The sequence below is a fragment of the Suricata suricatta genome, chromosome 4 (genome assembly GCF_006229205.1).
Source record: "Suricata suricatta isolate VVHF042 chromosome 4, meerkat_22Aug2017_6uvM2_HiC, whole genome shotgun sequence".
Lineage (NCBI taxonomy): Eukaryota > Metazoa > Chordata > Mammalia > Carnivora > Herpestidae > Suricata > Suricata suricatta.
Window position 1 is genome coordinate 57,394,463 of NC_043703.1, and position 24,149 is coordinate 57,418,611.

General features: G+C 43.8%; 1 protein-coding gene across 4 annotated transcripts in view; it reads right to left on the bottom strand.

Annotated features, from left to right (window-relative positions):
• Positions 1–6,416: 6,416 nt before the first annotated feature.
• The window catches only part of CAB39L (calcium binding protein 39 like), a 105,449-nt gene continuing 87,716 nt past the window's right edge, over positions 6,417–24,149 (bottom strand). For all 4 annotated transcript variants that reach the window (XM_029936792.1, XM_029936794.1, XM_029936793.1 and 1 more), the window contains 2 exons: positions 17,846–17,989; positions 6,417–8,698 (listed from right to left, as the gene is read on the bottom strand). In XM_029936792.1, the coding sequence (XP_029792652.1) occupies positions 8,519–8,698; positions 17,846–17,989 (324 nt within the window). In that variant the 3' untranslated portion in view covers positions 6,417–8,518. The remainder of the gene's footprint in view (positions 8,699–17,845; positions 17,990–24,149) is intronic.

Below are 24,149 nucleotides of genomic sequence, written 5' to 3' on the forward strand. Positions count from 1 at the left end.
CAAGGAGCAGAGCCACCCTACCCAGCCGTACTTAGATTGGGTGACCCTCAGCCAACTCAGAAGCTCGCAAGAAAAAAAGAATTGGTTTTATTTAACTTACTGAACTTGGAAGTATTTGTTATGCAGTAGTTGCTAACTGATACATTTCTCCAACCTTCAGAAAACAAAGGCTTCTCTTTACCCACTGTTTTTCTTTCCCTCATTACTTGAAAGCCTGTACTACCTTTCTTAACATCTTCCTCTTTTGCATATTTCACAATCCACTGCTACCTTTCTGCCCCACTTTTCCTGTGAGAAAGGGGTCCCAACTTCTAATGGCCAAACACTACTTGCTGCTGGCACCCTTTAGCGCCTTGAATCATCCTGCCCTTCTGAAACTCCTTTGGCTTTCATGACACTTCCTGTGTTTCTCATCTCCCTTTTCCTCTCTCAGGGGTCTCCTCTCTGCCCTCTTTGCCTCTTGCTTTCCTTCCTTTTCTCCAGGGACCCTAGACTCTCTCATGACTTTAAAAAGGACCACAGTTTTTGACAGCTGTTTGTGATCCCATGTCTCTTCAACATTCCAGCTGTGCATGTCTGCTTGACAGTTCCCGCAGGGGGTCCTGATGGTTTTACACAGGGAATGGCTGCAGGTGCAGTGGAGGATTGGCTTGGGGAGAGATCAGTGGTCAGGACCCCAGACAGGAAGGTACTGCAAGAATCCAGGCAAGAGGTAATGTGGCCAGACTTAGAGGTCAGAGTCACCAGAAACCCTTGATTGAGCATCTGTGCTTTCTCCTGCAAAGCTGCAGTTTTGTTTTTGGACTCAGGTGTAGGACTTTCCATTTATCCATCTTAATCTATTCATGGTTAGCTTTGACCTGGTACTGCAGCCTGTCACACTCTGTGAATTCTGTTATACCCGCTTAAATAGGCATCCCTCCCAGACCAATGTCAGTCATTTGGTCAATGTGTTGCCTGTATCCTACCCAAGGCACAGATAACACTGAAAAGAAAGGCCCTAGCAGGAAGAATACAGCAATACCTGTTACTTGTTTTAGCTACCAAATGGCTGCATGTCCAGAAATTGATTGCAGGTGCGGCTGGTAAGTGAAACTAGAATTTGAGCATTATTGGATGCTTGGGGATTTGGAATTGATGGGGGTGAGGGTCAGCGGAGCATGGAGGGGACATGGAAGGACAGTTTGGCTCACTGGAACCGCATACGATTGTAGCATCAGCCAGCAAGGTGTAGGAGGTTGGCAGGGGAGAATGACACCAAGAAGGGCTTATGGAACAAGTCTGTGGTGCAATAGGGAGCCATAGAAGGTTGTAACACAACACAGTTGTATTTGTACCCTTAAACAATCACTCCAGCATTAGCATGGAGAGCCCATCAGTGTGGAGTGATGGCTGGTAGTTGGATCAAAATGAGAAATGATGAGCAAAGGTGCCATGTGTGGGGAATGAGAAGAGGGGAGAGGAGAATGTGCCTGAATTGACCAGAGAGAAGTGGGGTTGCAGGGTGTTAGCAGGATCAGCCTAGTGGTCATGCCCCAGTCAGTAATAGGGGAGACACAAGTGAAATTATGATTCATAAGGAAGGAATCAGTCTTTCATTCAAAAATATTGATTGAAAGAATACACATATCAAGTCAGCACTTACTATGTTCCAGTCACTGAGCTAGACCGTGGGGATGTGTCTGTGAAGAAGACAGACATTGCCTGACCCCCGGAGGTCTGTGACCTGGTGTGAGAGGCAGCCTGAAATAACGGCAGGGAGGGTCCTAGCAGCTCGAGGGAAGCCCAGGGCAGATATTTAAGCTGGGTGTTTGAAGGACCGGGTCAAGAGGCAACCAGGCGGAATATGCTGGTAAAATAGTTCCAGGCAGAGGTAACAGCCTGAAAGGGGAAAGCTCAGGGCAGGAACTGAAAAGCAGCCGGGTTTGCTGGGAACCAGGCCAGCCACCTGGAGCTTGGAGGACAGTGGCAAGGGCTTGGGTGTGCTTGTGGGTGTCCAGGGAACCCATCGGAGGGTATGGGCAGCAGGGAGAGAAGGGCTGACAGGCGGAGAGGGTTCTGCCCGGTTGGGTAGGCACTCCACATTCCTGAACTCCACAGCCACTAGCCTCGGCGCCTCCTGGGTGGCCCTTCTGAAGTGAATGGACTCTCACAGACTCCTCCCCTTGGCACTGGGGTCGGGGCTGCAGAGAGGAGCTCTGAGGAGGAGCTGCAGGGACGGCGGAGCTCCGGTGCGGTGGCCCATCCCATAGGCAGCTCACACTAGACCCTAGCTCCTCTCCGTGAGGCCTGGGCCAGATCCTGGTCCTTTCCGAACAGCGACAGCGGGAGAAGTCCCGCAGCCCTCCTCGCCCTGGCCGGCTCCTCCAGGTGCTCACTTCCTGGTGGCTCAGGCTGTGTGCTACTCGGGGACCCAGAAAGGCACAACCAACTGCCACCTGAAAACCGCCACTCTGCTTGGAAATGTCCCCTGTCAAGGTGAAGGGCAGCCTGGTGCTGCCAGATGCCACCAGGTGGCTGCAGGCACGCCCTCCTCTTCCTCCCACACCCCCAGGCAGCACAGAGTCTCATTCATCCAGATGGGCCAGGCCCCGGCCCTGGCATGTCAGGCTCCGGCCGGAAAACGCAGAGGCTTCTTCCCCCACAACAGGAACAGCTTAGGTTCTCGCCTCTGTTCCTGAAGCTGGAGTCCTGACGTGGGGGCAGGGGAGACAGCCAGGCCTAGCTGGGAGGTCAACCACCTTTTGACCCAATGACACTTTTTCAAAGGTATGTCAGCCTGGTCTTTAATGGAAATACCAAGCCTCTTAGTGACCAGCTCTGGCCCACAGAGCTTACTTACTGAATGAGACACAGACTCAGATCGATGTCACCATGACTGGGTCTGGTGGGCTCGTAGAATTTGGGGCCCGCAGGGAGGAAGGAGTGCAGACCCAGCAGCCCTACCGCTCACGGAACAAACGGAGGAGGCTGAAGGGGAGAAACATGGTGGTTTCCACCTGAGCCTCCAGTGGGAGGGAAGAGAGAGCGTTCAAGTAGGAGACAGCTACAGTTCATGTAAGAATACACAGGACAACAGGGTGAAGGACGGGGTGTGTCCCGAGGCCCCAGCTACAGCCAGGAGTGGACGGCTTCCTCCCCACATGGACTTCCATGACCCTCTTCCTAAATCAGGGCAATTGGCCCCTACTTTCCTTGAGCTCCAGACTCATTTGTCCACCTGCTCCCCAGAGTCTCCCCATGGGGACATCACACCTAACTATCCAGAGCTGCCCTCAGTGGGCACGTGGCCACAGCCACAGGCCTGTGAGGCACCCGCGTCCTCACACTTATCTTCAGAAGTGATGCGGAACTAGGCATGGTGAATGTTAAGTCCCGAATGCCTCCCAAGTCCTGCAGCTTCTGCCTCTGGGCTGTGGGTTTGAGTCCCGCTCAGCTGTGTGCTCACTGTACCAGCTTGGGCAAGTGGCCCTTGCCCTGCCTGTTTCCGCATCTGTAAAATCAGGGTAATGAGCACACGTCTCCTGCTGTGGTTCTAGGACCGAGGTTTGTACTCGTGAAGCATCTAGAGCAGCAGGCACTAAGTCAGCAATAGCTGCCTTGATGATGGTATTAAATCCTTAGGACAGCATCCAAGACTCCCCCCACCCCCCGGCCCCTCCACGCGTCCACACACCTGACACACAAGGCATGCGCTTCGTTCTCTCACCGTGCCATGCTCCAGACCCTGTGGCTCCGTCTGCCTGGATTACACACTGCAAACCCCTTCCTCTGCTGGCAGTGAGCCCCTGAGGGCCACTGAGAGAGAGGACAGGGAAGCACCTCCTAAGTGGGCTTGTCACTCACAGGTCACCTACCTTAGCACCTTCACTTGCAAAGCCTCCCTGTGAGGCAGGTCTTCTCTTTGCCTCGTGTTTCGGGCAGGAAACCATAGCTCAGTGATTCTTCAGCTCCAACAGCTGGTAGTGAAGCTGGAATTAAGCCCAGGTGTGTGGCCTTCCGCACACTGTGTGCAAACTTCTCAAGTCATTTAAGAGGAAAAACTAGAGGTCTTTGAGAAAGGAGATGAAGAGGAGGTGAAAACAATTCCCCCAGTGGTGGGTTTGCAATGTGTCCATTTAGCTAAGCTGAAACACATTTCCAGGACTAATGAATTTGAGTCTCAAGTTGTCAGAGCTGCGAGGAGAAGCTTAGTGGCAGCCACGTTTACCCTGGCAAGGTCAAGGTCAGCTTGAGGGCTCATTGCAACTCACCTGTCCTGCTGGCTCAGAGACAGTGTGCGAGATCTAACCCCTCTGGCAATCCTGGTATGTCACTCTGTGGTTGGTCCAGAATTAGTTCAATGGATATTTGGTTAAATGAGTAAACAAGGGGTTGAAAAAACCCAATATTTTGGTTCCTTTGCGATTTAAATTGCGGAAGAACTAAAACTAAGGGAAATCGTGTCTTCCAGCCTTCCCCTAAAGGACAGATTAACATATATTACAATATCTTCCCCCAAAAGTCCCCTGTGATCGCAGCTTTTTAAAGTAAGGTAGATGGCTCACAGTGTCGTGACTGAATTACAATCCATATTGAATTAGTTGATGGTAAAGAGGTTGTGAATTTTTACGTGGTTTTGTGACTTTATTTTAGGGTGTTGGTCATCATCCACCCTCCTCCACGGAAGGGGCTAGGTGATCCTGATAGGAATCAGATGTGTGTCCATCAGACTTTTGTGGCAGCCCCGTGGCAGTGGGCCACGGAGGAACGTGAGACGGGAGAACACTGGCTAGGCAGCAGCCACTCCTATCAGGAAATCTAAGCCAATGTTACGTCCAACTGAAAAAGCAAGCCAAGGAAACAAAAACAGGTGCAGAATTACAGTCTGAAATTAATACCTGCCGAGAGTCAAAGGATTGTTCAAAATGGCAGAGAAATTCCAGATTGAATTCCCTGTCCTATAAGGTCTCAGTTGATCTTTTAAACATCAGACAACCAAGCAGAACAAATTTGTCCACCCCCACTTCAGTGAATCTAGCTTTTGAAGTCTTTCTACTGAGTTACCCTTCAGCTCTGGAATCCAGGATTTCCTTTTTCCCCTGGGGGACCATGGCCAGTGAAGTATCTGCCCCCACCCCAGGGGGTGGAAAGCTGAAGATGCATCCTCGGTTCCAAAGACCCTGCCTTTGGGGTCAGGCCTAGCCTTAAATCCCGGCTCTGTTGCTGGCTGTTTGCCCTGGAGCAAGTTCCTTACCCTCTCAGTAGCGGGGTTCTCCTCCAGGAAGTGAGGTCTCTGTAGAGGCCTAGTGCAAGCCAGGCTTAGCATGTTGCTTTCTTTCGCTTTCATTATGGCAACGACATAAAAGTGTTTTCAAAAATAAAATGATGGCCTTGTTCACATCCATCTTCTATCTTTTCAGTCATCTTAGGAAAACAAATCTAGCTTCATATGTTTCAGACCTTTGTCCATCAATAGGCCCTCACTACAGTATCAGAAACCTTCCTGAAAGAACAAAAAAATTGGTGATTTCATGCAAAACATACAGTAGTGTTTTGGATTTAAAAAGAAAAAAGAAAAAATCTTAATTTTGGCTCATATAAGTAGACTAGAAAGATCTGTAAATCAATTTGGAAACATCTGTCTTTTCATATTAAAAAAATTGTAGTGACTTTCCAATTTCATTTTCTATTGCATTCTTACAGTCTCTGCCAGGTCTTGTGTAACTTCCAGACGGCACTGTGGCTCCAAGCAGCTTTGTATCAGGCAGACCAGTGTGCTAGTGAGAGGCTTTGAAAGGCTCACCGCGCCTCCTTCTGCCTGGCATATGTGCCGCCCCAGAGCCGCCAAGGATCAGAACCCAGGGAGGCTGGCGGTTGAGAAAGGTTGCACCAGGGCTGTGTGCCACTCAGCCTTTTCTCCAGGGGTAATCCTAACATTTGGGCAGATGCCTGGCTTTAGCCAAGAGGCTCGTCCAAGAACATCATGATCTCAATCCCTGCTGGCTCACTCTGCCACTGACCCCCCCAGGAACCTCCCAGGACCAGTAAGGAAGGACACAGAGTTATTTCCCCGACACCCTGAGCCTCTCCCTGGTTCCCAACCTTGAGGATGAAAGCGGGAGGAACAGAGTTTGGCCTCAGGCCACCAGGGGTTTGTACTCCAGGGCTAGCCTGTGCAGTCTGGGAGAGTTAAACTGCTCGGAGCCTCAGTTTCCTCAAATGTAACATGGGAGTGGTTCTGGCTGTGATGTGTATTTAGTGCCAGGCAGGAGGTGGTGCTCTGTCAGTGACAGCCTCACTTAGATGGCTCCGGGACGCCGGGCAGCTTGAGCGCCCCCTAGAGGCCAGTCCCGCCCTATGCCTGGGGCTTTCCCTGTTGGGAGTGACAGGAACACAAACCAGCGACATGCAAAGAAAGGAAACCGACCACGAAGTGTGTGGCACCTTTTTATTTAGTCGGTATTTAAATGTGTGTTTTGAAATAGCTCATTAAATAGGACCTTCTCAAAGTTCAATTCTCAGAATATTTACAGTGAATTTTGTGCAAACATATTTTGACTGTAGGCTTCTTGTTCCCCCCTTTCACATTCATAATTTACAAATTTGTCCCACACAAAACCCCAGCTACTTCATTCATGTCCTCTTCGGCTCTAGTTTTCTGTCTGACAGGTACTGATCTAGGGTAAGTGCTTGTTGGCCAAGAGCTAATTTAGGCCCAGAGGAAATAAAACGTTTTATCAAAAACGAATTACAACAGGGCCTTGCTTTCCAAATGGACACATGTTTCCTAAGATGTTGTGGAACAGCATTAGCAACCAAACAAATTTCCAATGATTATTGTGCCTTCTCTCTCTTTTTGAATATTTACAGTCCTCACTTTTAATTTAAAAAGCAAAATCAGAAAAGTCAAACTCTAAGAGAGCCTGGACTGTCAGGGAGTGTTATAAAAATAATCTGACTTCAGTGGCCAAAAAACCAAGGTCCTCAAGTGCCGGCTGGCCGTCCGCTGGCTTAGGCCGCAGCTGCTGCAGGGATCTCGCAGGCCCCGCCCCATTGGCCTCAGGACTCCGCTCTGGGCCCCGAACCCCGAACCGCAGGGATCTGCGCCCGTGCCAAGAAGGGTGGACCCCTGGCAGGTAATCCTTCACATACAAAAGCGACCGAGGGCGCTGGTCCCGGAGGAGGATCCCTGGAGAGGCATCCCTCTCTGGTGGAGAAATGCCTGGGCGAAGAACATGGCGCAGGTCCTGATGGAAGGTGACCACTCAGGATTTGGAAACATAATTATGAAAAAATACAGATTAATAATTATACCCTTAATGTCTTGCAACTCTAGTTTTAGGGCTTCATTTTACACATGTGAGGTCTGAAAACAAACCATAACCTTTTTGTTGTTGGTCCATGCCTCTTTTTAAAGAGCACAAATTAAGTCCTTTAATCATGGACTCTTGCAGGAATGCAAGAGAATATTTGAGACCAAAGGTTTGTAGGTTTTCTACCTTGTCGCTGAAAGGTGTGATGGGAAAGCAGAGTGACAGCTAATTAGAAAGTAATTATAAAGATAGAGAGCGAGAACTTTCGGTCACGAGAGTTTTTGCACACATTTAATCATTTGCCCTTCCAGTGGCACGGTCCCTCATTTATAAAAGTGGTCTAGCCCTCTGGACCCACGGTTTTGTACACGCCAGGGATCCCGATGCGTGATTCCTTCTCTAAACAACTTTCACCACAAAAAATGTTCCCATAATGACAGTGAGGAACAGGCTAGCTATTCCAAACATCCCCTAGCCCTCCAGGCATCAGTGTGAAACCGCAGTGCCTCCCGCTTCACCGTCTGTGAGCAGGTCCTACCTGCAGGTCCCCAAGTCCCCGTGACCCTTGTTGACCCATCCTCCGAGCGGGTCCCCCACTAACCGCTAACCGGGCGGGAGGTTGCAGGGGGCGTGCCAGGAAGCGGGGTGCTGAGGGGAGCCACTGGACGGGGCCCTGGACGGGGCGGGAGAGGAGGCCGTGCTTCCCTGGCAGGCTAGCTACGGTGCAAACACACGGGCGGGGAACAAGGACGTGTGACAACTGAACACAGGGGCCTTGTTTCACCAGCTCTCTCAGCGCCTTGACAAAACTGAGTGTCCGAGTGCACATAGGCGGGATTTGCGCCTCTCGCCCCAGTGCCAGTTCTCCTCTGAGAACTTAATTTTGAGGGCTCAGTGACGCTTTGAGCTTCTACTCGGTGGCCTATGGTGACCCACGGCTCCAGTCTGCAAGCTTTTGTCAAGGGTTAAAACTTTTTATCAATGTCTAATACATTGGCTCTGATTTCAAATAAATCATCCCAGACTTGATTCAAATGAAGACATTATTCTAGGTTAATCATTCTTCATTCAAATGTTTATATTCCATCTACTCTGATCAATGAATTGAGAAAAAAACAGGCACCTCCAAAACCTTCCCAAGAACAATGACTTTTTAAAATGACACTTTCTGTACACACTGAACAAATTATACGGGGACTGTGGCAGGAGGGTGGGTGTGCCCCTCACGGGGTGGTTTTCTTCAAGTCCCGGATCTGTTTAATCAGGTAGTTCTTCTCATCGGTGAACTGCTCATCATCCGTCCTTTCCTTTTGGAAGCTGCTCAGAAACTCAATGAGTTTGGGTTGATTTTTTAACAGAATCTCCACGATAGGCTGGGTTTTGTGAGGACTGGCCACAAACACCTGAAACGTAAAGAAACAAATACCTCAGACAAGGAACGCACAGCAGCGACAACACAGATCCCACTGGGGTTCCTCGTGCTACTTGTGTTCGTGAAATAATAGAGGCCCCAGATTATGCTTCCCCATTGAGGGAAATCAGTAATTCCCCATCCATATCCGTGTTCTGGGCAGCTAGCCAGGAGCACATTAGAGCTATCTATGAACATTTAAAATTTTACTTTGTTTTGATTTAATCTTAAATGTCTTAAATGTTGGGGCGCCCGGGTGGCACAGTAGGTTAAGTATCTGACTTTGGCTCAGGTCATGATCTCACGGTTCATGGGTTTTGTGGGTTCGAGCCCCGTGTCGGGCTCTGTGCTGACCGCTCAGAGCCTGGAGCCTGATTCAGATCCTGTGTTTCCCCAGCTGCATGCGCACTCTTTCTCTCTCTTTCTCTCTCAAAAATAAACATTAAAAAAATTTTTTTTAATTAAATGTCTTAAATGTTTATGTGTTAACTCTAGAATCTTTCCAACAGAAAAGAACAACCAGTATACTCACCAACAACTTGAGCAAATTTTGCCATTTTACTTCAAATTTCTTTTTTTAAAGGAATAAAACACTACAAAATGAGGCAAACTCACTTTCTATCTCTTCCCACTCCTTTGTTCAGTGTACTTCTATCCCCAAGCATGTTTTTATTCTTTTCCTCCTAATTTATACACACACACACACACACACACACACACACACACTATACAGTATTTGAGTGTGCTTTTTTTATATAATTTAGTTTTTGGGTTTTTTCTTTTTTTTTGTTTTGTTTTGTTTTATTTATTTTTGAGAGGGAGAGAGAGAGAGAGAGAGAGAGAGAGAGAGACAGTGTGAGCAGGGAAGGATGAGAGAGAGAGGGAGACAGAATCTGAAGACAAGCTACAGGCTCTGAGCTAGCTGTCAGCACAGAGCCTGATGCAGGGCTCGAACCCACAAAACAGGAGATCATGACCTGAGCCGAAGCCGGATGCTCAACCGACTGAGCCACCCAGGTGCCCCTATAATTTAGTTTTTAAACAGGTAATATGTTCATCTGGCTCAAAGTTCAAAAGAGACAAAGGTGAAAAATTTCCCTCTCACCTTTCCTACCTGGAGGTCACCAATGATACTGTTTCCTTAAGTATGTGGAGTTTTAAAATTTACAACTTCCCAGGCTCCACCTCCCAGAGATGCCAACTCAGCAGATCTCTGGTGGAAGTCTAGCATTCTGGATTTTTATAAAGTTCCACAAAGACTCTAATGTGCCCTCCTACTGAAACCACACTCCTGGACTAGTAACCCAGCTGTACTATGAAAGACAGAAATGAGTATAATAATAGGAGACCATAAGTCAAAACTTTTTTTCTTCAATTTTATTTTAAGTAATCTCTACACCCAAACGGGGCTCAAACTTACAACCCTGAGATCAAGAGTCACATGCTCTACCGACTGAGAGCCTGGCGTCCCTCAAAACTCTAATACTGATTGGTATAATATTTCTCAATGGATACACTTCCAAGTTAGATGCTGCATAACTGACTATGTGACCAGATACTCATAACAGCATGTGACTCCTGTACAGCTCTCTGGTTTCATGTTGTGGGCTCCTCACAACTCAGAAAGGCTGAGTGCTTTACCAGCAGGCCCTCTGGCCCAACCTGTGCTCCCAGCAGTGCATGTTCCGGACACACTAGGGACAAGTGGAGGCTACAAGGTTGAGCCCGCAAAATTCCTCCAGCCCAGAAATGATGAAGAAAGAAAAAAATACACAAAGGATGAGGGGTATGAAAAATGAGGAATAATTGCCTAAAGGGTACAAGTTTTCCCTTTTGGGGTGAGGAGAATGTTCTGGAGCTAGACAGTGGTGACAGTTGTACAACACTGTAAATATACTAAATGCCACTGAATGATACAGTTTAAAATGGTTAGAATAGTGAAGTTAATGTTATGTGAATTTTACCACAATAAACTACAGTTGATACTTAGTTATTAAAAAAAAACCAAAAAGGACCCCTGCAGCACCTGGGAGGCTCAGCCTGGTAAACATCCAACTTGATTTTGGCTCCGGTCATGATCTCATGGTTCCTGGGACTGAGCCTTGCGCTGGGCTCTGTGCTGACAGACTGGAGCCTGCTTGGAATTCTCTCTCCCCTTCTGTCTCTGCCCCTCCCCTGCATGCGTGCACACACACTCTCTCTCAAAATAAACATTAAAAAAAAAAAAAGACCCCCTGAATGCCTGACCTTTATATAATACCTATTAGTATGTCAGAAAATCATGTGCTAAAGCCAAACATGTGGCTCCTGTGGTTACATTCGTTTACAAGGGACTTGTTGTGAAATTTGAGGTAGAAACTGGCATTTTGTGCTAACTACATAAATAACTCAGAACAGTCTTTCTTTGTAAAAAAAAAAAAAAGATTAAATATACTGGACAAACTAAGCTTCTCTGTTTCAATCCAATATAATGTGAAACATAGAATTTGAGTCCAGCATCACTGGATTAACGACACTGAATCTACACACTGTACACCAAAAAAAGTTGTTAAATTTGTGTTCAAGTTTAAACTCTTTTTCCTATTTTAATTTTTTATGACTCCTGAACTCTGCTGCCTCTAAAGGTAGCTGCTGATTAGAGGCAGCTAATGCAACAGTGCACGGTCCCTCTGAGGCAGCCGGGACACTGAGGGCCCCAGTGCGGCTGGAGGTGAACCAGCACCATAAGGAATGCACTGCTTCTTTTTTTAATGTTTATTTTTGAGAGAGAGAGTGCGAGCAGGGGAGGGGCAGAGAGAGAGGGAGACAGAGGATCTGAAGCAGGCTCTGTGAGGACAGCAGAACTCACAAACCATGAGATCATGACCTGAGCCAAGTTCGGACACCTAACTGACTGAGCGCACTGCCAAATCAAGGCACGGTGAACCAAATCTTCTGAATATTGTGTCCAGTAGAGGCAGTTTCTTGGTTCTCTTCTGCGGGCCTGTTTTTTTTTAACATGTTCTTTTCAAACCATCCCCAAACAAGTCAGACGAATGGAACTACCTGTGGCTTCTCTTTTTATACTGTGGTCTTACTGCCTGCATCCCTTCTTTGACATGTGTTTCAGAAATGTGACTCACGGAGTTCTCAAGCATGGGTAGAGAAAGGCAAATACCACGACCACAACGCAAATATTTTTAACTCAGAAAACTAAGAATACTTTGCTCTCTATTTTAAAACTGAATGCTTTTTATGAAAGATTACCAAAAAAGCATATCTTACACACACTTCATTTCATTCAAATTCTATTTTGCCAAAAGGGATTTGCACTAAGCCAGGCACTGGAAGGCTAGTTTTCTGCTTTGCTAACCTTACCGTCTGAGAGGCATGTTGTAAGCCTGGAGTACTTTGTACGTGGATTTGAAACTGGGGCTCCCGTTACAGTTCTATGGAAGTAACTCAAAGCTAAATTCCACTCCAGTCAAGTATAAAATAAGGCTTCTTCATTTTAAAGGTTCACCACCTCAGGCAAATACAAATCTGAGCAATATCATACTTAGAATATTTCAACATAATACCTGTCATTATTGATCCAAGACAGTAACATTCTTCCTATTTAAGAAAGAAGGACCTGATCCTGCCTCTGTGAGCTGCCTGATGTCTGTGGGCACCGGTGAGCCCAGAGCAGGACCAGACGGCACCCCAACCTGTGTGGGGAGGAACAAAACCCTGGGAAGGAGGTGAGCGGGCAGGAAGAGAGCAGGTCGGAGGTTCAGGATGCTCTAAAACTCTCCAGATTCTCCTGACATCACCTCCCCCCGCCACCATCCTTATCATCATTCTGATTATGAAAGTGATACGTGTGGAAAACTAGGAAAAAGAGTAAAAAGCCACAAAGAAAAAAGAAATCTCTTAAATAATTCCTCCACCTAAAGATAACCACTGTGGATATCTGGTGAACATCCTTCCTGCGTTTCTTTCTGTGCATATAGTTATATATAAATACATTTTAGACAAAAGTGGGTTTGTGTTCTATACATGGTGGTTTGTAAGCTGCTTCTTCACTTACTATGTTTTTAATATTTCCAGCTTCTTACACGAAAGCGAGCCAATCACCATTTAAGGTACAGTCAGTGCTACAACAAGACCCACCGTTGTTCTGACAACTGCTTTGGTATTTTGGAATCCAAGTCTTTGGGATTTATAAATTGCAAACAGATGTGGAGATTATATAAGAAACTATGTATTTATTCCAAACTAGTATATTTTATTTTAATAATATTTGCATTTCCTTATCTTCATTTTCTTTATATACTATCACAACTATATTTGTAAAGTAGGTAATAATATTATAAATACTCAGCGTCAGGATTATCACACTGAGCCATGAGTACTATGTTTGGTGATGTTGGTAAAGTTGGTCACAAACACCCATTATAAACCTTTCTATAAACAGAGAGGTGATTATTTTGTGAATTTCTAAAGAACGTATTTTAAAAAGTAGAAAAGAGAGGTGAGATCTTAGTTACAGCTTTTCACTTTTTCTCCTCCATGACTTGGTTAAATAAGCAAAAAGGGCACACTGAATTTAAATGGAGACATGATAAAGTTGAACATTCAGCACTATTTAAAGCAGTTGATGGTAGTGCCTGAGTGGCTCAGTCACTTAAGGGTTGGATTCTTGACTTCAGCTCAAGTCATGATCTCACAGTTCATGGGATCAAGCCCCGTGTTGGGCTCTACACTGACAGTGTGGAGCCTGCTTGAGATTTTCTCTCCCTCTCTCTGTCCCTCCCCAATGCTCTCTCTCTCTCAAAATAAATAAGTAAATGTTAAAAAATTTAAAGTAGTTGATGAAACATTAAGTTGAAATAAGCACTTTTTCACTGTACTATTAACATTTTTAGAAAAAGTATTAATTTTACATCAGCTCATGGCTGCTTCTTAAATTTACTTGGCTGAATTATTTCCTCCATCAGTAGACTTAGATTTGGTACGTCAAGACCAGAGTGTCTGGCCTGCTAAAAAGAACAGTTCCTGAAGGAAGTGAGTAATTCATGGTTAGGCTTTCACCAAATTAATCTGCAATTCTTCATTCTTTTCAGTAAGACCACATGGAAGGGATTCTCAGCTAGGATATTTCCTATACTGTGTACTTTTCTTAGGCGAATTGTCAAGCTGGCAGTTGTATTTTGGAGTAAGTGAGGGTGGGGCTTCTTGTTTTCATGGAAGTAGCTATTGCAGTCACCTACTGGGATCGGAGTGACAGAGTGCACTCAGGGACATTTTCTTTACTGGCCAAACCTGAGTTCTAGCTGCTCTAAGAGATGAGCCAACAGGCACAGACCATGCCCACCCCTTACCCGGTTTGGTGGGAAGTGGCATCATGGTCCTTTGCTATTAAGGAAGTTAAAGGGGAAAGGAGAGGGAGCCAAAGTTCCTAGGAAATGATTCCTAAGTTCATATTGGGCACATCTCTGGGACAGCCAGGATCACAGAGACAAAGGTCTTCTGAACCTCGTATCTTAGAACTAGACTACTGACTGGATTTGCCCAAAGTCACTGGTGGCAATTAAGCCAGAATAAAGAGGAAGGTCTCTTGACTTCCATCCAGCACTTTCCCACCACACTGTACTGCTGGTCAACAGCAGAAAAAAAGAACATGAAATGGCATCCATTTAATTCTCTGAACTTATCAGCAAGCTAATGAAAATAATCTAGTAAAGACATTTTAGTAGTAGTGTGTTAAACACTTTCTGCCCCTATGGAAGGTGCTTTTTGGGGAAAAAAAACTATTAATACAGAACTGTGAAAAAAACTCTAGGACTCAGCTGTTGCTTTTTCTAAATAACAAAATATTATATTTGGCAAGTGAAAAATTCAGTCCCTACTTCAGCAGAAGAAACACAGGGTACATGGTAGGCACATACAAGTAAACAAGTGGTCAGCTATTTTTAAACGCACCCACTCTGTCCAATGATTAGATGAGCCAAATTCTGAGGACGGAAGCAGGTTAGTTCTCTTTGACCAACCACTGAATACTTCCATAATACTGCATTTTTGAACAAAATTATATGTGGCTTGTTCTCATGTAGGATGATATGTTAAACTTCCATGGGAGCTGAATGGCATGACACACAGCCTCCTACGATGTCTTCAAGTCCAGAGGGTCTGGAGTGGGTCTATCATTTATGCTGTGTAGGCAGCTTCCAGTGCTACAGGAGTCTACTCGTGCCTCTTCTGATTTGTATTTCCTTGTTTTTTAAAATTTATTTATTGGTATCTCAGTTGGTTAAACGGCCGACTTCAATTCAGGTCATGATCTCATAGTTCATGGGTTTGAGCCCCGTGTCAGGCTCTGTGCTGACCGTTTGCTCAGAGCCCGGAGCCTACTTCTGGTTCTGTGTCTCCCTCTCTCTCTGACCGTCCCCCATTCACCCTCTGAGTCTCTCTCTCTAAAAAATAAATAAACATTAAAAAAATAAAAAATAAAATCGTAACCTTTAAAAAATTTTATTTATTTATTTGAGAGAGATGGAGATAGCACAAGGGGGGAGGCGCAGAGAGAGAAGGAGCGAGAGAATCCAAAGCATGCTCCTCGCTGCCAGCACAGAGCCTGATGTGGGGCTTAAAATCATGAAATTGTGAGATCATGACCCGAGCTGAAACCAAGAGTCAGCTGCTTAACTGAGCCACCCAGGTGCTGCATTTACTTTTTTATGAAATAATTCTGACACAGAAAAGAATACAATAATAACATTATCAGATGCCATGTTCCCATTATCTGCTTTATCAAAAGCTAAGATTTTTGGCATACTTGCCTTCAGATTTTTTAATAAAGCATTACAGATATAATTAGAGGCTCTGGGTCACCTCCTCATGATACTGCTCTCCTCTCCCCCTCTCCCCCTGAGGTGGCTGCTGGGCTGAGTTTGGTATTTATCACCCCCATGCAGGTTTTCAGACAATAGGTGCACAAGCATGAATCCATACACAGTGCTGTTTTGCACATTTTCAAACTTCAAATAACATCCTTTTAACATTTCCTTATTCTATTCAATGTTTTGGATTTATTCCCACTGATCCATATAACTCAATGGATTTTAACCCATTAACTATATGCTACTGTGTGAATACAGCACAATTTATTTTCCCCATTTCCTGTTGATGCCCATTTGCGGTTTTATTGCTTTCATTTTATACACCATTCTAAACAATGTTGTGATAAATATTATCATACATGATTCCTTATGCACATGTATGTGCAAGAGTGTCTCTGAAAAATTGCTGAGAGGGACACCTGAGTGGCTCACTTGGTTAAGTGTCTGACTCTGGACTTCAGTTCAGGTCATGATCTCATACTGTGAGATGGAGGCCTGCGTCGGGCTCTGTGCTAACACTGCTTCGAATTCTCTCTCTCCCTCTCTCTCTCTGCCACTCTCTCACTCACAGACACGCATATTCTGTCTCCCTCTCAAAAATCAATAAACTTAAAAAAAATGAACCTTTTCTTCACTGATTTATAATTTTTCCACTACCAAAATCAAGTTTCATGTTTGTACAGGTTTATTTCTAGACCCTCTACCTTGGTTTTGTTGTTTTATTTATCTGTCTTTATGCCAATACAATACTGTCTTCATTTACTATAAATCTTAAGTCTCAATATCTGGTAGAGTGAATTCCCCTACCTTGCTTTGTTTCAAAATTGCCATAGCTAACCTTAGGCCATTGTCCTACCACATAAATTTCAGGATCAGCTTGTCAAATTCCAGAAGTCCTGTTGGGATTTTGAACATAATTGAATGGAATTTATAAATTAACTTGGTATTTGAATTTCACTAGTGGCTCTCTGGACAATAAAGACCTGATGGCTGAAAGATGGACTAAACTTTTTTTTTTAACTCTCAAGGCAACAGTTATATACCTTATAAACTGTCATGTTTCCCGTTTTTAAGACTTATAAATTCAATCACTGAATAAACATCATTAAGACCCAAAAAAGCTGGAACCTCCCCAACTCCTAATTTTACTCCAAGATAGCTATCCTTTTTTAAGCCCTTTAAAATTTTTTATCTTGAGAGAGAGTTTGCACACGTGTACGCACACAAGTGGGGGAGGGGCAGAGAGAGGGAGAGAGAACGCCAAGCAGGCTTTGCAGAACTGATGTGGGGCTTTAACCCATGAACTCTAAGAGCATGACCTGAGAGGAACCAACCGACTGAGCCACCCAGGTGCCCTGCCATATATCCATCCTAAGAAAATAATCCTAATTATGGAAAAAGCAACTGACTGGATGTAGAAAATGCTCATGACTGCATTCCTTACGGTGGGGAAAATGGGAATACCCTAAATATAAATAACCGCGGAATATTTAAGTAAACTAGAGTAAATAAATCCGATGATAAACTGTAATGCTAATAAAACTACTCACTCTAAAACCCATATATAAAAACAATGAATTAATTAATGTTAACCTCTTCTGGCACAGTATTAAGTGATAAAATTAGGATATCAATTTTGTGTACCATGTGAATACAGCTGCAGGAAAAAAGCCTTCAAATATGGGCACAGGAAAATTAAGTTTACTAAAATCTTCATAATAGTTTGATTACAAGTACAGGATTACAGATTTCTTTTCCCATGCTTAAAAAAATATATTGTCTAAAGTTACTAGGAGCCCATTTTGTCACTCTTACATCAAAGAAAAATATTAGAAAGAAGCCAATGTTGTGGGGAACTAGTTTCCATTCAGAGCAAAATGCATTTAAAAAAATATTTCTAAACAAGTAATGAAAGTGAGTAGTGCCCCAGTGTTTCTTCAATGCTTCATTTAAGGTTCAAAGAAACACTTAAGGCAAAGAGCAAAGCATAATTCCGACACATGGGATCTGGGTTCTGGCTCTATCGCTGATTATTTTATAACGTTTGGGAAACAGTATCCATCTATTTTCTTGGTTGAAAAAATGAAAACATTTAGAGATAGGGATTAGAAACAAATGGGCTTCCATTAAAATAACTCTAACATTTCATCCAAGTCACAGAAAACAGAAAGACTGCCTATTTCATTTTCTCTCAAGTATAAAGGAGAGTAAACAGCAGGGAGTTAGCCATTTGAAACTGAAAAACAAATGCCCATGTTATTTCTGTTGCACTTTACCTTAAAGACATGGAAGGCTTCAAACTGAATGTTGGGACTTTTATCTCGAAGGAGGTTCATCATCAGTTTGAGGTTCTCCGCCTTGCTGATATACTTTGTCATAATGGCAAAGTTGTGTCGGTCCAGGATCAGTTCACCTAGCAGCTACAAAAACAAACAAACAAACAAACACACACAAAATTAAAGTAATCTGAGAGCCATCTGATTCAAAATGGATGGCAAAAACAAACTATAAATGTGGTTAGGAATGTTGATGTGGAAAAAACTGAGAGTCCTTAAGTGTATCGTACATTTAGCACAGACATGAAAGGAGTAGTTAGTATAAAGTTATTTTAAGCTTTTCACACAATTTTGCTAAACTCAGTGATTAATGTATTTCTGAATCTTTTTTTAAAACCAGTCATCGCTACAGCTTAAAAAGGCTCTCTCTGTAGCTCTCACCCAGAGCTAGCCTCAAATGAATTTATTATTTTCATCGCTTACTTTAATCTTGCTTCCCAGTACTGCATTGCTTCCTAGGCACTGTGCTAGCATAAGAATGCCAAAATTGATTCTACAATTATACCTTCCTTCCCTGAATAAATGTACTCTCGTAGCTTACTGGGCAAATAGGTTCTAGTAAGTGAATCTTATCTTTCCCCTAACTTTTGTTACAAAACCTGGCAGGAAAAAAAAATCATTGACCTTGAATCCATATGAAGTTTAATATGTACAGCAAGTTTTTATAACAAAGTAAAGCAAAACATTTTCTTGTGACAAATTAATAGTTACCCCACATGCAACATTATTCCATGTTATGAACTGAACGTCTGTGTCTCCCTAAAATCTATACGTTGACATCCTAACCCCAAATGTGATGGTATTAGGAGGTGGAGCCTTTGGGAAGTTAGGATTGCATGAATGGGGCTGGTTCTCTTATGAAAGAGACCCGAATACTCTCTCGCTGCTGGCCCCTTGATCTTGGGCTGCCCAGCCCCCAAACTATGAGAAAGAAATGCTGTTTAAGCCACCCAGTCTGTAGCATTTTTGTTATAGCAGCCCAAACAGGCAAAGACACTCTAAAACAAACAAACAAACAAAAATACCAAATATGAGAATAGTGGGAGACCCTTGAGCAGCATTGCTGACTGTTTCCCACCTCGTCAACTTTTCATTCTCATGGAGTGCTAGCGATCCTATAGTTTCAGCAACCAGGCAGCTGAAATGCACCCTACACACAGTTTTATATATGATATACTTATTTTTGAGTTCTCCTACTCACCAGACTTTTTCTAGATTCCTCAGGATAGTAATCCATAGTACAGATGGTTACAGAAATCCCGGATGGGAGGAAAAAGCACATGAAACTTGGAGCTGGCTGTCTATCACAATACCGTCTAGCAACAGAATCCCAGACCTGTGTGTGCAGTGATGTATGTGTGTGTGTGCGTGTGTGAGGGTGTGCGTCTGGCTGTCTATTTAACAAGAACGAATGACGAACCTTAAAGTTATTTTAGAGCACAAACGGAAATGATAGGTGGTGCTGGATGTTAGCTGGGTGGTTTCAAACATGGGACAACTGTCTTGTAACCTGTTTCTCTTCATTTTCCTTCATCTGTCTGCAGCATCTAAAGCTAACTGCCCCTCTTCTGGAAACTTTCTTGGCTCCTGGTTTCAAGGCCACTGCACTCTTCTGGTTTCTTATCTCTTGCAGCTTGTTCCTTTGCTCCTGTGTTCCTATTCCCCTTACGTAGGAATTTCCCAAGCAGTATATTTGCATCTCGGATCTTTTCTCTCTCTTCAGTCTCATCTACGCCCATGGCTTCAACTATAACACCCAGGAAGATGTCTCCCAAACCTGTATTTCAAGTCCCAGTTTCTTTTCCTGAACTCTTTACCAATGTTTCTTTTTTTTTTTTCCCTTTCTTTCTTCTTCTTCTTTTTTTTTTTTTTTTTTTTTTTTTTTTTTTTGTATTAGAGAAAGAAGGAGAGAGAATCTCAAGCAGGCTCTACACTCAGCACTGAGCCCAACACAGGCCCTGGGATCATGACCTGAGCTGAAATCAAGAGCCAGACGCTCAACCAACTGAGCCACCCAGGTGCCCCCCCACCCCTTTTCTTTAAAAAAAAAAATAGATATACCAACATTTCTAACAGGCAGAGTAAAACCAAAGCAAGTAGAAATAATAAGATTTTTTTAAACTTAGTGTTTTAATGAAATTGACCAGAGCCAAAAACAGCCCCCGAAATTCTACCAAGCTTCTTTTGAATTATAATCTTTTTTGCTAGTAACTAAGTGCTAGGCTCTGAAAAAGATAAAAATTAAATTCCTACACTCTGTCATGTGAGGTGAAAGAATTTCTCTGTTAATTATTTTTTATTGACACCAGGTATCCAAGCATCTCAAGGTAGCTCATGAAAGCTTAGAATATGACTAACAAAAACAGCTGGTAGTTTTGGCATAAGAAAATAGCTGAGCTTTAAGACAGTTTACCCCTTAAAGAATACTCTAAGTATACTTTTAAAATAATCTAAACCCTTTTCTGTTTTCTAAAATGATGGAACATCTGTGTACAAAATATTACAGAATTCCGAGATATAAACATAGCTGTGTCAAAACAGACCATACTGTCCCACAGACCTACTCTTAGAAGGAAAAACCAACAGGGCACCAGTGGAGCTCCCCAAAACAATGGTTTTCTACTAAATACAGACTCTCTCCTTGAAGAGAGTGATGTCTGCCTACAGCCTAGCATTCAAAAAAGCCAACTCTTTAGTGCTCATTCTAACAATTTTTATATTGTAGATATGCTTTATCTGTCTTTTTTTCTTAAGAGAGAGTGAGTGGGGGAGGGGCAGAGAGAGAGGAAGAAAGAGAATCTTGAGCAGGTGCCACACTCAGGGCAGAGCCCAATGCAGGGCTCAAACTCACAATCGTGATATCACGACCAGAGCTGAAATCGAGAGTCAGACACTTAACTGACTGAGCCACCCAAATGCCCTGCTTTATCTGTCTTCTACTGGGTTTTTTTGGTATCCAACCAGTGCTCAGTTTTACCACACTGTAAATAAAACATCTGTGAGACACTCCACTATAAAAGATTTTAGGCAAGAGTAGCAGCCAATGCAGGCTGTCTGGCTGGACTAATAAAGAACAGGAAAGAGGCCTTCTGCATGTGCTGGGGCATCTGTGAATAAGTAGGAAGCACAATCAAGCGGAAAAGGGGGCGTTTCCATGCAGACAGCCATGAAGAATGAACCTTCTCACCCCCTGTGCTACCCGCCAGAGTTGTATTACAGGTCATACCAATCACACATCCACTGCTTCCATTTTCAAATGCAAATGCAGGGGCACCTGGGTGGCTCAGTCAGTTAAGCGTTCGGCTTTGGCTCAGGTCATGATCTTACAGTTCGTGGGTTCGAGCCCCGCGTCCGGCTCTGTGCTGACAGCTAGCTCAGAGCCTGGAACCTGCTTCAGATTCTGTATCTCCCTCTCTCTCTGACCCTCCCCTGCTCACGCTGTCTCTGTCTCTCAAAAATAAATTAAAAAAAAAAACACCAAATGCAAATGTATCCTGACAGTGTGGATCAGTCTAATTCATACCCTAGTCCCAATTATTTATTTAGAATAGATCACCTTCTAGAGATTGAACACCGAGGATAGGAGAGGAATATTTACTACAAAATTTTTTAAATTTTATTTATCAAATATCTATCTAGGCTCTGCTCTAACCTCTTCACACCTATTAACGAGGGGATAAGACAAGGTGTGGCTGACGATGTCTTGAGAACACAGTGGGATCAGTGGGCACATGGGCAGGAGGAAATGACAGGGTAGCAGGAAGGAAAAAAAACAGGAAGAAGGACCAGAAGGGAGATGTTTGGATGAACAACTATAAGCTTTATAACTTCACCTAAAGGCCCTAGAGACCATCGATCACAGAAAAATTTCTATCATGAATTCTTGTCGCTACTGAAAATGGCACAAAGATAAATTCTGAAGTCTATGACCTCATTTTCTGGATCCCAATTTAGTTCAATCACCTTAGTTCATAGCAATGTCACTACTTTGGTTCAGGGTCTCGTAGGTTCTCACTAAAAAGAGGAAGGATTTGGAAAACATATGAGCTCTTTCTTATGTGCTGGCCCCTCAGAGCACTGTCATCTCTGTTTTCTATTTGATTTCTACTTCCCTCTGAGGATGACGATCTCTTATGAGACAGAGCAGCTCCCCTGTTTTGGCTGTCCTTGTGGAGCCCTTAGCAAACAGGGCATCCTATTCTTTAGGTAAGCCACAGGTGTGCCAACAGGATGCAGCCTTATCTTCAACTGCTGCTAACAAGCTTTCTGGACATGGGAGAGCATGACACAATGTCACTGCCTTTGTCTGCCTTTGCTTTGAGAAGCTCCATCTCAACACTCCAGGCTCCAGAAGCAAGAGCAGCAACCCTACAGTATATTTTCTACGTAGATCAGCTTGTCTGGGTTTCCACGCAACGGGAAACTCAATAAAGAGTGCTGAATGACTGGTTGAAAGTAGCTCACTGACCCCTCCATCAACGGGGACCACTGGAGCAGCGAGGGCACAAATACAGGGGAAGGCGGGTCATGGCTAAGAGAAAATCATGGGTAAAATGAACTGACAAAAACATGATACAAAATGGACTTATCACTTTAGTTAAAACTGTGTTCAATCTTTAGAAATAAACACATTGTTCTATTAATGTCATTATCCCAACACGTACAAATAATACAGGTGATATTCAGTAAGCCTAAAAATCATGCAAATTGCTTGACAAAACCAGCCAATTATCATCTGCCAAAAACATTCTGTGGAATATCTAGGTGGGATCTAAAGGGTAGGGACGCAGCTCTAACTGACATGCTGCTCCCACGGCCACAGCCCCCTCCTGGCCAAATGGCTGCTTCCAGGCACTGTGTCACTGAGGGAGGGAAGGCCACTCACCGACTAAGTGGTCGTACTCTGCTGGGCTGCCTGCCTCATGAGGGAGAGGGAGCTTGCACAGGCATTTCATAGGTGACACAGTCTCCAGTAGTAAATGCCACTGTTTACACACACACATCCCTATTACCCCGGTCAACACTTCCCGCCCTGGAGCCCTGCGTAACTGTTCTAAAATCACCTGAAAATTATGTATTTATCTGTTTATTTATCTATTGTCTGTTCTCCTCCAACAGAATGTAAAGTCCATAGTGATGTGACTTCCTCTTGTTCTTGGCTGTCACCGTAACGTCAGGGACAGGAGCACATAAGTATTTGTTGACCAAGTGGAATGCCTTTTTACCCCCCTCACCACCCCAATAATCTACCCAACTAAGCTATTTGTAGATAATTGAGAATTGACTTTATTTTCTCTTTTGACCTCTTTCCAGAGTCTGTTTTGGTATAACACTGACAATTTTTTAGAAAAGCACAGTTTTGTGTTCTTGATCATGTAGTCTTCTCACATAGCTGTTTCTCACAGCTGCTTTATTAAAGATTATTCTTTAACTCTTAAAGAATAAGCAGGTTTCACATTTCAGCATCTTTGCTGGAAATACAATGTTACATGTACAATACAACATGTTAAATGGTGGAGCTACTAAAAATGAGCTATCAGCACAGAGCCCAAGGCAGGGTTAGTGTAGTAAAACACTAACAAGAATGTTCAGAGAATGGAACTCAAACAATACAATGTGGTATTAAAAAAATTTTTTTTCTTTAGAAAAAGGTGTTACATATCCGGGGGTAAGTGCTTCCCAGAATCCCCAGAACATTTCAACTCTACGAGCACCATTTAATAGTAGAAAGTTGTCTTCCCTCTCAATTGAAAATATATTAAGAATTTCTCCAGTAATGTCATAAACTTAGAGGGAAAGTTTAATCTTGCATTTGATGGGTTCTATTTTGTCAGTGTCACCTTTTCTTCTCCTCTTCTCTGCAAAATACCCTACAATGTCTAGATTACATAGATGTATAAGAGAAATACATTCATTGTGTTTTCTGTTTCAACATACACTGAAAGAAAACTGCAGGAGGGGCACCTGGGTGGCTCAGTCAGTTAAGCACCCAAGTTTGGCTCAGGTCATGATCTCAGTTTGTGAGTTCAAGCCCTGGGTTTGTGAGTTCAAGCCCTGCGTTGGGCTCTGTGCTGACAGCTAGCTCAGAGCCTAGAGCCTGCTTGGGATTCTGTGTCTCCCTCTCTCTCTGGCCCTCCCCCACTCACACTCTGTCTCTCTCTCTCTCTCAAAAATAATAAACACTAAAAAAAAAAAAAGAACTACAGGAGAACTTCACTGTTTCTTCCTTAAAAACAGTAATTCA